The following is a 15,000-nucleotide window of genomic DNA, read 5'->3' on the forward strand; positions in this document are numbered from 1 at the left end:
CTTGTATCCACTTTCAAAGGGAAATAGGCGACGTATGGAGCAATATACTACAAAGCCCCAACTTTCTTTCTGCACGTGGGAGACAACATTACATTACCTTACATTATTTAGCTGACCCTTTCTCCAGAGTGATTTACAAAAGGCACATACTGTAGGACAACAGTACAAAAAGGGCAGAACCTTACATTATATTACACCTCATTACACTACATAGCAGGGTTTTATCTAAAGCCATTTACCAAAAGGACAGGATTATACGAAGAGTGAGCTCACAAAACCTCATTATGCATCCATTGCAGACGTGGCTCTAAATTAACTTTTTTCATCACCGGCCAAAATGGTTAGTAGATGTAATCTTAAACTGTTTGAAATCCTGGTCGCTCCTCGTGAGAGAATCAATCGCACTGTTGTGAAGCAGTGCTACGACGCAATTTGACACTACATTTCACACTGCCCATTCACTGACCGGCATTCACAAATTGCCTGGGGTGCGCGTTTCGCTCTTGAGCACATCCTTACCTCCGCCTCAGGTGTGCGCTTCCCATCCATGTTTTTGTCATCTGCAGTTCCTAAAAAACAAGTCTGCTGCTTCCTACAGTGAGAGCACTCGGGTCGCATCTGACCATCAGGTCATATAGTGTGAGGACATGAGTCATGAGATGTGTGAACTTTAAAACCCTGCGATTCACTCATACACTGTGAGCAGGAGCCGAATACCTGCGACTGAGAAGATCGCACAGTGTATGCCCGGCTTTACAAAGAAGGAAAGCAATATACCTACAGTGCAAAGTATGGGACAATATCTTCCTCTCATTCTGCTGAACTGCATCATACTGTATGAGAATATACAGTAGATTACGTTACACTATATTTTGGAAATACTATTAAATCCAAAGTAATTTAAAAAACACAAAGCAACACACAAAGTGTGGGTCAGTATTAGACTACATTTGGCAGACCCTTTTATCCAAAACACCTTAAATTACAACAGAAGAACATAAACAGCAACATACAAAGTCTAGGATGTGAAGTTTGATATCACTAACCTTTAAACTCTGCTGAACTTCATCACATGAGTGCTACCTGTAGTCTTGGCCCTGCCTCTTCTTTGATGACAGGGAGGGGAGGCCACAACTGGGGAAGATCTGCAGTATAGCAGGCATCGCCTATTGGCTATTTTTACAATTTAGATGCATTCAGATACAGTATGGCATGAGATAGTCACTTAATTGATGTGAAGTCAAATTAGTTACTGGTAGCCTCCTAATGCACACCGCTCTACACTACAGTACTACAGTACGACACTATTACAACTATATTCAGAGCCTTTACTAATACATTACGACTTGGTCAATACTATTCTGTTAACACCAAATTGATAACAGGGGACATGTCTTAAGAGTTTAAGAAGTAAACAATAAGACATTCAGATGTCTAACTTTAGAGGTCCAGTGTATTTGTCCATGTTTTAGGTGTCCATTATCAACAAAAATCTGTGTTGCCTGCTCCCAGGCTTCTCCTCTCCCCCTCCTAATATTCACCACCACTGTCCATCTCTACTATTGCTTTTGGCTTTAATGTAACAGCTTTATGTAGATGAAGCGTGATCCACCCCTCCATTATTCCTATGCCATCTTGCATTACTTTAAATAATTGTGCTTTTCTGCCATGACATTGTACAATCACCATGGGCTATGGCAGCTACGGGTAGGCGATCTTCTTGTCACTTCCGGCAAGTTGAAAAGAAGAGAATGGAAATCGTACACATTAGACCTTTAAACTTTAAGAGTGTGCGCAACCCCCTACGAGCAATAGTTGAATTACATGTACAGACATCCTCCACTGTGTAGCGTTGTGCGCCCTTATGGCAAAACACAAACATTTGAACACACCAGGATCACATTGCTCTCTGTACACAGCAGTGGTGTAGTCTACGTAGAACGCAGGTATACGGAGTATACCCACTTCTAAATTTCAGGGATTTCAGTATACCCACTTCAAATTGATTGATCCATTGTTTTGAATAGCACAAATAGAAACTTGACCAGACGTAAAGTGCACGCAGTCAGGTGTGATTGACTGAAATGTCAGCCATTCTTTTTATTCTGTCATTGAGAGCAGTTTGTTGAACAAGCAAGCACTTTATCAAATGTGTATATACAGAGTACAGTATTTCTCTGAAATACATATGTTACACAGTAAAAAATGCAGTGTTAATTCAACACTTAGAGAGTAGACTCCATGTCTTGAATGAACACTGCATTTTTTTACTGTGCGGTTGCCTATGGGTGGACAAGCAAGCGCTTTTCATGCAGTTCATCTGAAATCTACATGTATACGGTAGTACAGTATTGAGTAATTCTTCTGAGGGTGACATGACCTAAGAAATTAGACGATGTCGTGACGCACTTCATAATGTCATGACTTTGCAACTCGGATCAGCCATATCAGAGTGCTAATGGAGCAGCTCAGCCACGTTTACAAGATATCAGCTTTTGACCCGCATAGTGCCGGGTATATTGTTAAAGTGGCGCGACAGATATCAGCTTACATGCCAACGCAGGCATACCAGCATACCACCAAGAACAAGTGTTGTGTGTGGGGCTCATTGTTAGTCCACGGCTCGTGACGGTGGTGACACCGGGTGCCTGTCATTTACTGGACTGGTTAATATTCACGGAGTATCCCGCATGCTAAACACACCTCGCGCTCAGAGTGATCATGGCCACCCCATTAGCTACTCTTGAGGATGTTTGTTATGTGTCATTGGAGCTGAATTAATTTCATTTAGTCATCCTTAAATTATTAACACGAGTCATGGTGCAACGAGGGAGAGCCATTTGCTGTGTTGCCTCACAGGGCTACTGTTTTCCCACTGTGTGCTGGCTGCCAAGCAGTGTCACTTTGAAGCTTTCTGCTTCTGCTTGTGTAAGCGGTACATGTAAACGAGGTTCAAAATGACATATGTCCAAAAGGTCTAATTTAAACTTCTTCCGTCCGCGTTTCATATGCCTCAAGTCTCATTCATTCTTTTTTTTTCATTTTCAGGAGGTTGGTAGCATAATTGGAAAGGTATGCATCAACAACACCCTGTGTCATCCACTCATTTTAATTTCAGTCATCGTATTTATTATTTTTAGGTGTTGTTTTTTTACCCCTGTAACTTACATTGTTTTTTCTTTGCGTTTACTCTTCCAGAAAGGAGAAACGGTGAAAAAGATGAGAGAAGAGGTAAAAACTCACGTTTTTTTATTTTCAGTTGTGTTTTACAGAAGTAAGGACGACATTTGAATTTCAAATAACAGAAAGGAAAAGACCCACATTATTATATGCCATCGCTTTAGGCTAGGTAGTGCTCATGAAATAATAAAAGACAGGGGTTAGAAATACTGGCAATTAAGGCTGCTGAGTGTCTGTCTATTGGAAAAAACAGTGTTAGTTCAACACTGAGAAAATACTCTGGGGCTACACACACCCTAGAAGATGTTAAATTGACTCTCTGGAGTGTTTAATTAACTTTACGTTGTGTTTTTTTACTGTGTGCTGGCTGGGTGTCTGTTGAATGCTTGACGTGTTGTATAAATTTGTGCCTCTGTTGTCCAGAGTGGAGCGCGGATTAATATATCCGACGGCTCCAGTCCCGAGAGGATTGTCACCATCACAGGAGCTTCGGAGGTCATCTTCAAAGCCTTCGCCATGATCGCCGAGAAGTTCGAGGAGGTCAGTTTCCTCCCTCTCCATCACCTTCTCCCCCTGCTCTTTTGCACCTTGGTTTGTTGTTGCACTGATGGATGGCGGATAATTTGCCCTTAATATTCAGGTGTATTAATCTGCTACGACATGATGGCCACTACTATAACATTGCTGTTACCCACATGGTAATGACCACGGTGTGGTGTGTTACTAAAGACTGCGTAATGCTGTTAGTTTAGTGTTTTACCGAAGATCTATTTGTTTATTTACTACTACGGTAGTAAAGTCTATTCAACTACTATGACAGCATTGCACTGGTGGAACGGCGTGCATGATGAGGTGTATTAATAAAGTGATTTTGGTTATCTTGGTACTTCTCTGAACTGCACAGTTGGGAAGGTGGGCAGAAGGTGGACTCCCCAATTGTTCTGTGTGGTGGTGGTGGTGGGGGTGTGTGTGTGTAGGGGGTGGGGTGCATTTGGCAAGCTCATGTTTCATTGTCTCATTGCTGTTGTTATTTTAGGACATAAATGCCTGCATGATAAACAGCACAGTGACCAGCAAACCCCCGGTGACGCTGCGCCTAGTCTTCCCGGCCAGCCAGTGCGGCTCGCTGATAGGCAAAGGGGGCTCCAAGATTAAAGAGATCAGAGAGGTAAGTTAAGCACAGTATGGACCTGTTAGGGTGTTATTTTAAATGCCCAGGCATTAATTGAAGCCAAAATACAGGCCCTACATCCTGTGCCCCCATACAGTGTCTGTATGGATCTGTTGTTTTTTTTTTACTTCCACCCATATGGAAAATATATATACCTATGAACATGTTTATGACTTACAAAATGGTTATTCATATATGGACTTTACAATTCTTATATATGGCACATAGTGTAAATGTGGCCTATTCAGAATTTTACTCATATACAAGGTAGACATACATGTTCCATATATTGCAACATGTAAACATTATTCATGGAATGTCGATGAGTGCTTAGTTATATGATCCATACTAGTATTTTCATATGAGACTTTGTCATTTGGCTTCTACATGCATGCACATTTTATTTATCTTTTTCATGTGGGTCCAGTCATTAATTGAAACAAAAATAGAGGTACTTCCTCCTCTGCACCCCCCCTTCCATTCCTCCAAAATCCCCCCCCCCCTCCCCCCGCTCTCGCTCTCTCTCTCTCTCTCTCTCTCTCTCTCTCTCTCTCTCTCTCTCTCTCTCTCTCTCTCTCTCTCTCTGTTCTCTGCCCCATAGGAGTTAAAAACAACCTGGTGCCTCTTGTTCCTCTATTTAAGGACTCCTTTGTCCTTGGGCCTGAGCAGCTACCGCTGTGGCTATTCCTAACAAATAATCTGCTCACACAGTGTCCTTAATGGATGTCTAGTGCCTAGAACCGAATGTAGACACCCCCACTTTGTCACACTTAATATCACTGGGCCCGTTTGCCATTGAAGACCCCTGTGAAGACCTTTCAGCGACAACTTTTTTGTTTTTTTGTTTGGTTAAAGTTGGTCGTATTTATTTCAGGATATGAGCGAAATAGTTGACTTAATGCCAAGCCTGGAATGCCTGCCTGAGGACAGTGTGACCCAGGAGGGGCAAGAATAGATGAATGTATAAATAGCTTGAATGGACTCATGCCGGTAGGCTGTGACACTGGCAAAGGCAGAATGTCCTAAATAGTTGCATGTCTTATTGTGGTTTTAAAGGCACAGTGTGTTTTTTTTAAAGCCAACACTTGTGGAAGAAGGACTCCGCCATATGGGCATTGTTTGCGGCCTATAAATAGCCGGGTCCTATAAAAAAAACTTCAGAGCCGCGGTGGCTAGGATCACTCGACAGTGGATCTTCCCCGTGGCTCCTCTCTGTCCGGGCTTTCACGTTCCTGTCTGGGCTTGGCTGTGCAGGGTTGTGCTGGTCCGGGCTGGACTGATTTGTTTTTTTCTTTTTATTCCAAATTCAGTTTTAATTTTCAAGTTGTACATATAATATCAGAGGATGAGAAAGTTCAAAATGATACAATACGATATCAGAGGATGAGAAAAGTCCAACATGAAGTAATCCCATCCCCTTTCTCCATATTATGTTTGTTTATTTGTTCTGTTTCATTTTGTTTTGTTTCGTTTTTTTATTGCGTAGACCACGGGTGCCCAGGTCCAGGTGGCAGGCGACTTGCTGCCGGACTCCACAGAGAGGGCCGTGACCGTGTCTGGGACTCCCAGCGCCATCACCCAGTGTGTCAGGCACATCTGCACTGTCATGCTGGAGGTAAGGGTAGCGAAGAGGGCAGGCCAGGGAGGGAAAGGGAGAGGGAGGGAGGCCCTTCACAAATGAAAGCTAACACACACACACACACATACACATAGACACACACACACACACACACACACACACACACACACACACACACACACACACACACACACACACACACACACACACACACAAGCACAATTACACACAAGCACAAGCACAATTACACACACACACACACACACACACACACACACACACACACACACACGCACACACGCGCACACGCGCACACACACACACACACACACACACACACACACACATCCATAAATATGCATGCACTCAGACACACATGCACCCACACACACACATACACACACACACACACACACACACACACACACACACACACACACACACACACACACACACACACACACACACACACACACAGTTGGCACTTTACCCCCCCCAACCCCCCTCCCACACACACACACACACACACAACCATAATTACAGTTCATACACATGCACACACACATGCATATGCTGCACTCACACACACACACACACACACACACACACACACACACACACACACACACACACACACACACACACACACACACACACACACACACACATACACACACTTTTGGCTCTTTACCCCACGGAGCCCCCATACCCCGCACACACCCCCACCGCCTTTGATGTGTCCTCGGGGGGATGAGTTGCGCAGACAGGGCTGCATTAGCCATTCTCCACACTAAACACACTGGGACCACTCAATACCCAAATAACGCCACAGGTTATCCCCAGCTAGGACCTAACGGAGGGCAGTGGGGAGTAGCGGAGGAGGGTGAGGGGTGGTTGGTGGTGAGGTCTCACTTGGAATCCCAGTTAATAAACGTGTGTGTGTGTGTGTGTGGGAGTGTGTGTTTGTGTGTGTGTGTGTGTGTGTGTGTGTGTGTGTGTGTGTGTGTGTGTGTGTGTGTGTGTGTGTGTGTGTGTGTGTGTGTGTGTGTGTGTGTGTGTTCATCTGTGTGTGTCTGTGTGTGTGTGTGTGTGTACTGTATATGTGCCACACATTAGAAAAAAACAGCCGCCAGCTGGGAAGGCATGAATTGTTTATGTCTTGTTGTTGTTTTTGTGGCTCTCGTTATTGTCCAGTCCCCGCCCAAAGGAGCGACGATCCCGTACCGTCCCAAGCAGTCCCCTGCAGGGCCCCACGCTGTCATGGCCCAGCCGCACGCATCCGCCGTGAGTAGCAAGCAAGCAGTCTCATACCTTATTCACACAACACATTTAAATATTTAGCTAGTATTGTGCACCGTACTACCTCGTGTTTTCCTGTCCGCTAAACCAGTGGGAAGCTTTTTTTTCTATCAGCAAAGTTTTAATTCTCTTCGGAGGACGCGAACAAATGCAGACAGGATTAGATTTAAGGTCGTAGCTCGTTAGGAATCGGATTAGGGCTCGGTTTGGAATTGATCGAGTAATTCTCGAGCCATCAATCTTGCAGACAGTAGTTTTCAGCGCCTTGTGTTGTGCTTGTAATAATTTAAAGAGAGAGAGAGAGAGAGCTGTTTGGTGGTGTTTAGTGCACAGTGGCATATGTGAGCTCTGTAAAACAAATGGCTCACCTAACTATCGGAAAAGCCATTCCGATTCCAATTTTCTAATTATGTTCCCGGGCATGCTATTTTGTGCGTGTGTTCCTGTGGGAGTCGTGGTAAACGTGTTTGGGAAAAGTTAGCAGTCTGATGAGGCATAGACGTAAAGTGCAGCCGATTTTGTTTGTTCCTCTTTTTCCCCTGCAAAAATAGACAAAATTGACTCTCAGTCTTCCTTGACTTGACGCAATTTGGTTATTTCTGTGTTTGGAGCATAACTCGTGTCCACTTGTGTGTGTGCAGGGGACTGTTGGTGTAATTTCTGGGAAAGGGAAGCCAGCTCTGACCTTTAGACCATAACTGAACGGACACAGAGGTTAATTCAATATGACGTGAGAAGAAACAAGTCTACTATGAGGAACAATCTTGGGTTTTTTTTAGTTCTTTCCGATAACTTAAACTCAAAAGACATGGCTGCTGTTATACATTTTCTGCTACCACAATGGCAGTGACGAAGTTGTAATGTACTGCTGTGTAATGTCATAGTGTTTTAGTACTATGGTAGTTAAGCATCTTTTCTGAATAGTACAGCGTTCCACTGGTGAAACAGTGCGCATGATGGGGCTACTGGGCATGGTTAGTCGTATTCCCGTCTCTGTGTACATCTACACTGAACAAGTTACAAATGTTAGAGGTAATTCTCTGTAGGTCTTCTGTAAGAGGCATGCTAAGCTGATGGGCAGTTGTCATTGAGTGACACCTGGTGGCAGGGTTGATCGAAATGAGCCCCTCACTCACAAGCTCTACCCACCTCGAGTGCTTTTTTAGTACCCTGGGTGATGTCAAGACTGCAGACACCTCATCATTCTTGTCAACGACAGTTCAAATGACATCTGTTCTCTCATTCTTCTCACTGTCTATAAGTCGCTGAATGGCCAGGGCCATAAATACCGTATATTGCAGCTATGCTACAGCAATATCAACCTGAAAGACTTCTTAGGTCTTCAGAGTCTTCTCTACTGGTGGTGCTCAGAGTAAAATCCCGGCAGGGTGAAATGGCATTCAGCCATTATGCTGCCAAATGCTGGAACCAGCTTCCTGTTGAAATTAGAACATTGGCCCAACAGTGGCCTGCTGCAGATGGAAATTAAAAACAGTTTTATTTTCATCTGGTTTTGATGAACTCATACGTTTGACATGGGTGCTAATCGTATTCATGTACATTCTATTTAGGTAATATTGTACATATATTTATGTTTTCCCTCTCTTTCTCTTTCTCGAGCACATCGAGGTGTGATAAGTGTGATACATGTGATAATGTGCTATATAGTGTAAATCTTATTAATTGATTGATGTGGTTTCTGTTTACGGTATGGGAGTGTGATAAGCGCGATTTCCTTCTTGTCTCTCCGCAGGCCTTCGCCATGCCCGGCCAGTATGCCATTCCACACCAAGATGTGAGTGCAGTCCCCAGGGCTCTCCGCAGTGCTCTCTGACACCCCCACTCCAACGTGTCACCAGCACCACAAACCCCAACCAAGTCCCAGTCATTACCTCCCACCCCCCCTACCAGAAACAGCCACTATCCAACCAACCAAACAACCACCACTTCTTCTTCTTCCCCATGGCATCCTGCATGGATTTTCACCACCCACAATGCTACTGCCAATACCCCCACCTCCGCCCGCCCACCCACCGCCCCCCAAAGTCTTGCCCTTACTGACCTCATGTAACTCGAGAGCCTCTTCTGTTCAACCAGAATTGGTCAAGAGACGATCTCCCCTATACCCGACCCAAACCCCCAAACCCCCCCACCACCCCCCAAGACAAGCACACCCACCAAAAAAAACTAATACCATACAGTCCTAGCAATACAACACATTGTACAGTACTTACTAACCACCCATCCCCCCTTCTTCATGTCCATCCTAGAGCCCCCCCTTTTTCCTTTGTTTTTAACAGAATCAGAGGTGTGGATACTGTTTCACTTTTGGCAAGTCTCTGTTGGGAAGGAGAAGGAGTTTCAGAAATGGGGACTAACAACTTGTGCAACCCGCAAAAAAAAAAGAAAAAGATTCTGTTTCCGTAGAGCTTTCTTTCAGTGTCCACTGGGAAAACAAAATAATAGCATTTGATTGGTTAGTTTTCTAACATCCCTTCCTGCCCCCCTGCAGTTGACCAAGCTTCACCAGTTGGCTATGCAGCATATCCCCCTTACCTCCCTTGGGCAGACCAATCCTACCTTCCCTGGTACGTACCCAAAGCTCCCTGGGGAAGTCCATCCATATCTCTCTCCCTTTCTCTCTCTTCTCTTTCTCTCCCCCATCCATCTCCTCTTTCCCCCCCCCCCCCCGCCTCCTCCCTCTCTCGTTCTCTCATTCTCTCCATCTGTCTCCCTGTCTTCACTCACTCTGTCTTTGTACATAAAACAAATAAATCATTTATCTTAGCTGGAGTGTTTAGAAAGAAACTTTTTTTTTCTTTTTTTTAGCAAGGAGGTACCACCACATAGGCTAAGTGGTCGACAATAATAAATAGTCTGTGACACAACATGATGGACATAAAATTCATACCAGTCCATCTGGAAAATCTGATTTGATAGTGGTCGATATTAGCATTTCATAGTGAAAAAAAACACATCCTCTTGCATCAACATCAGTAAAAAAAAAAAAAGCTGTAAGATGGAATCCTAAAGAGGAAACATTATTTCTACCCTTTTTTGTATCATGTACAAAATTAGTCATTACTAAGCATGCTCGATTATTAACATAATTTCTAGAATTATGCTGCCAACAAAGGTATCAGCATGAAGAAGAAAAAAATTAAACGTGTTCCCTTTTATGTCATGTCCTCCTGAGCACCCCTAACTTATCCTCCTCCCCCTCCCCCTACCCCTACCCTCTACCTCTTCACCAACTCTCACACAAATGCACCCTCTCATGATCTTTTTTGTGTGCTTCTTTTGGGAGGAATAAATTATGTAATAATTAAATGGATTATTTTCCAAATCATAAATATTTAATGCAGTGCTGTTACGGTTTTGTAATAATAAAAGGAAGGCTAGGTTCATTTCAGAACGTAACCGTCCGCTCTGTCACATAACTTATAGCTATATAGGCATAGTTTGTCTCATAGACACAGTATGGTTCAGATAGTATTCAGGACTATTATTATAGCTATTCTAATTTACAATTATATAGTGTTATGTATTGTCAAGTAAGGCTTCCATGAATGATGGTGATGTGTTCTGTGACTGCGTGCTCTGGCATGTATTACTGTTTGTCCTGTCTCTCTTACATAGGTCTGGATGCCACCATGCCTACGAGTTCGCACGAGCTGACCATTCCAAATGACGTAAGCCTCTCTTCTCTGCTCTTCTCTGCTCTACATGTGGCCATGCTTGGCAAATCCCTCTCAGAAATGTATCACCGCTGCCTTGCTTGTTTGGCTGGCCGCTTTATTTTGTCCTGCTACTGAAGTGGCATATAATTATCAGGCAATTATCTTTTTTCATGCTTTTCGCATGCCAAATTCTGCCAATGCCATGTCTGTATGAGCTGCCTGTCGAGCTGCGCTTGCAAGCTATTGTAGCACACTACAGTAGCGCCCCTAGAGGTTGGGGTTTGGGCTTGGGCTATGTTATTAACAGACTCCAGGTAGCTCTCATGTACCAAAGTCTGCCAGTGTCATGACAATTTGAGCTACCCATTGAGCTGAACTTCAAGCCATTAGAGCAGGTGTCACCAACATCGTGCCCACGGGCGCCAGGTAGCCCTCCAGGAGCTTCTGAGGTGCCCACCAAGGATGTTAATAAAGAGTGACAAATACCAGATTTCAGTCACAGTTAATGCTTTTCTTGATTCAAATATGAGATTATTTATTCTTTATAACCTATAAGCAAATTATCATTCAATAATAGTGTGGTTTGAGAATGATGCCAAGACATAAGTAGAGGATTTTGAACAAAAGTGGCCCTTGGGTAGCCCTCAGTAGCCCTCGGGTAGCCCTTGGTAGCCCTCAGACCCAAAAAGGTTGGGGACCCCTGCATTACAGCATGCTACAATAGCGCCCCATAGAGCAAGGATGGGAAACTGGAGGCCCGAGGGCCACATCAGGCCCGCCTCCTCACTGAGTGCAGCCCATAGATAAACCATAATTTTAAATAATAGTGAACAGACTTTTTTTTGAAACCACTACTGAGTCAATCTGTTGAAATTACACTGTTGGCTGACAGAGAACAGTCCTATTCCTTCTTAACTTTTTCGGCTGTCACTGAGCAACCAACTGCAGCTCCAATCTGCAAGCTGCAGCCAGATCCACAGTCATCTGGCCCTCCGATGGTCGATAGGTCTGGATGAAAAAAATGTGGCCCCCCTTATCTTAAAAGTTGCCCACCCCTGCCATAGAGGGTTGGATTTGGGCTTGGGCTTTGTCTCTGTCAGCTACTGTATGTCAGCCTCATGGTAGCTCATCTCGACGAAGCAGCCCGTCTCGACGCAACACCAGCCAAAACAACAAAGTGGCCAACCAGCCTCTCCATCACATTAACATGTGTGCTTCTCCCTCTCCTTCAGTTCATCGGCTGCATAATTGGCCGACAAGGAAGCAAAATCAACGAGATCCGCCAGATGTCGGGCGCCCAGATCAAGATCGCCGGCGCGACAGATGGCTCGCCGGTGCGGCATGTCACCATCACAGGCTCGCCGGCCAACATCAGTGTGGCCCAGTACCTCATCAACGCCAGGTAGGAACCAGACGGCCCCCTCCGGCCGTGTTTTGGGCAGTGGTGGGACACTTCCATTCATTAGCTTACGGCCCAGTGCCACCCATTCCAAATGGATGTGACCTGGTTTTACCTGTTCAATTCAACCAGGTGATCGTTCAACCAAGCAATCACCTGGCTGGACTGGACGGGGGAGAGAACAGGTCATTTGGAATATGTGGCACTGGATCCTAATGAATCCAGGTTGCCCATCCTTGGTTTTTGGGGGGCACTGAAGAGACTTTCTCTGTGTCTCTGCTACTACAGTAATCTTTGCTCCAGTTCACTTAGCACCAGCTGTCTTGTGTGGGGCAGTTGCAAACTGGTTTATTGGGTTCTTAGGTGTTATATACAGTACATAAAGGCCTGTTTATAGACCAGGCGAGAAGTGTTGCTCGACTTAACAGGATATTTTCAGAAGCAGGCATGTCTGTTAGCTAAGATTTGAATTGCACTTGAATTGCACATCTCTTCCTGCAGATGGGCCCGTCAACAGGCCTATTAAATCTTTGCTGAAGACTCAATTACATAAATCATAACAACAATTGCTGGGACAATGTAAAGAGTTTTAAGTAACCGATTAAGACTTGGTCCTTACCATTTTGGTGGCAATGAGGTTAAACACAGTAAATACATTCGACAAATTAAAATAACACACACATTGCCAGATAATGCAATTGGAAACCACCTTTAGAGCATGTAGAAAATTACTTAGAAGCCATTTTTTTCTTACTAGCTTCTGTAAGCTTGTGTACTGTGTATTATACCTAGTATCAAAATCCTCAGCAGCACCACTAAGGTCGACAACAACTTTGTATATTTTCGTTGAGTCACTCTTGTCACCTGGACTATATACTGCTGTATGTAAATGGGCCAGAAGGCTTATATCTAAATGTAACGCTGATGTTTTGTGTACAGTCAGTAACGTTGGGGTGAAACACTGGCTCCTGCATCCCGTAGATGTAGTAGACTAGCAAAATCTGCTCAAAGATTTCTTCTCACCCATTTCTGTGCCTCATCAGCCTATTAATACTCATCATGGCATGTAAAACCCCCTTTTTTATTTTATTTATGAGTTCTCCTTGTAACACATAACATTCCCGTGTTGATTCTATCTTTTTTCATTTCTCTCACCCCCCCCTTCCCCCTTTCTCTCCCACTTTTGTTTCCCTTCTTTCGTTCCCCTTTCTTTTTGGAATTGCTCTTCTCTTTCTCCATAACCTGTTCTGTTAACCCTTCCTCTTCTCTCCTCCTTGTTCCCTCTCCTCTCCTCTCCTCTCCTCACCTCCCTTCCTTCCCTCCATTCTACCCCTCCCTCTCTCCTGAATCCCTCTCCTTCCCTCTCCCCTTCCTCCCTTCCTCCCTCCCTCCTTTTCCCCCATCTGTGTCTGTTCCGCAGCTTAGAGATGGCTAAACTCAGCATCCAGGCCGCTTCTTCCTCCGCCACCTCCACTCCCGTTGACCTGAACATGGGCTTCCCCCAGTCCACCTCCCCCTCCTCCACCTCCCAGGCCGCTGCTGCCGCCAACTCCATGGCTATGCTGGCCGGGGCAGCGGCGGCCGCCAACCCCCACGCAGCCCACGCAGCCCATGCCGCCCACGCAGCCCACGCCCACGCAGCCCACGCCGCCGCCCTTAACATGCACTCCCCCTCCACCCTCTCCGTGCCCACCATGCCCAGCGCCGCCCACTACGCCGTGCCCATGTCCAGCCTGCTTGGCATGAAAACCGTGCCCCTGCTGGCCGTGCACGCCGCCTCCTCCGCCGGCCTGGCGCCGGGCCTCGGCCCGTACACCGCCAAGATCCCCACGGCCGCCGGCCTCAAAAAATCCGACCGCCAGAAGTTCGCTCCCTATTAACGGGCAAAAGTTAAATAAGATTAAAAAAACCACACACAAATCACATCAATTTTGAAAAAAAAATCATGCGCTATGGCAGTCGCTAGCTTTTCTCCCCCTCCACCACCACCCCCCATTGTGGTTACTATTTGTTTTGATTTTTTTTGTTTTGTTTTTGAAACAGTCCTCTAACAGAAACGATCTCACCAATCTATGCAGTATTATTCTTATTAAAAGCAATGCAATAAGAGAGAGTGGAGGGGGCAGATGCATCTGGGAAGTGGGAACAGCATGCTAGGCTTCTGTCACCATCCTCCACACTCCTGTCCTCTGTCCTCCCGTCTCGACATTCGTTGTCAGGTCTCCATACTCTGTTTTCTGCTCAAAGCCCTGTGTGATCCCATATGGAAAAGATATATATTCAAAAAATGATTCATATATTCTGTATAAATCATACAATTATTGTACACTTGTAATATAACATATAATATTATACAATTCTTATATGGTGCATACTGTCAAAGTGGCTCTTTCCTCATTTTCTTCATATGCAAGTACCGCAGATCTACACGTTCCATATACTTGGAGTGTGTATGAGTTCTTATTTATATGCCACATACCACAAAGGTGGCCCGTTTACTGTTTTTATAAAACTTGTATAGGCATGCAAGTTTTTAATATATATCTTTTTCATCTGGGATAGCTCAAACACTGTATGATTGATTGCACACAAAGTGTGTCTGTTTGAGCATGTCATGCCATGCCATGTCAGGGCACGCAGGTTTACTTGTGCATGCTGGTGTGTGTGTGTTTCTTTTGCATGCACCTGAGTT

General features: G+C 44.8%; 1 protein-coding gene across 7 annotated transcripts in view; it reads left to right on the forward strand.

Moving 5' to 3' along the window:
• The window catches only part of zgc:110045 (uncharacterized protein LOC664755 homolog), a 25,441-nt gene that overhangs the window by 3,638 nt on the left and 6,803 nt on the right, over positions 1 to 15,000 (forward strand). For 3 of the 7 annotated variants that reach the window (XM_063191827.1, XM_063191829.1, XM_063191828.1), the window contains 11 exons: positions 3,049 to 3,072; positions 3,199 to 3,231; positions 3,604 to 3,720; positions 4,217 to 4,348; positions 5,838 to 5,966; positions 7,125 to 7,214; positions 8,983 to 9,024; positions 9,742 to 9,817; positions 10,869 to 10,921; positions 12,142 to 12,311; positions 13,729 to 15,000. The exon at positions 13,729 to 15,000 is cut by the window's right edge and continues 239 nt beyond it. In XM_063191827.1, the coding sequence (XP_063047897.1) occupies positions 3,049 to 3,072; positions 3,199 to 3,231; positions 3,604 to 3,720; positions 4,217 to 4,348; positions 5,838 to 5,966; positions 7,125 to 7,214; positions 8,983 to 9,024; positions 9,742 to 9,817; positions 10,869 to 10,921; positions 12,142 to 12,311; positions 13,729 to 14,188 (1,326 nt within the window). In that variant the 3' untranslated portion in view covers positions 14,189 to 15,000. Of the gene's footprint in view, positions 1 to 3,048; positions 3,073 to 3,198; positions 3,232 to 3,603; positions 3,721 to 4,216; positions 4,349 to 5,837; positions 5,967 to 7,124; positions 7,215 to 8,982; positions 9,025 to 9,741; positions 9,818 to 10,868; positions 10,922 to 12,141; positions 12,312 to 13,728 lie in introns of those variants that run through there. The other 4 variants (XM_063191830.1, XM_063191832.1, XM_063191831.1 and 1 more) reach the window with 2 other exon arrangements.

This window comes from Engraulis encrasicolus, chromosome 24 (assembly GCF_034702125.1).
Source record: "Engraulis encrasicolus isolate BLACKSEA-1 chromosome 24, IST_EnEncr_1.0, whole genome shotgun sequence".
NCBI lineage: Eukaryota > Metazoa > Chordata > Actinopteri > Clupeiformes > Engraulidae > Engraulis > Engraulis encrasicolus.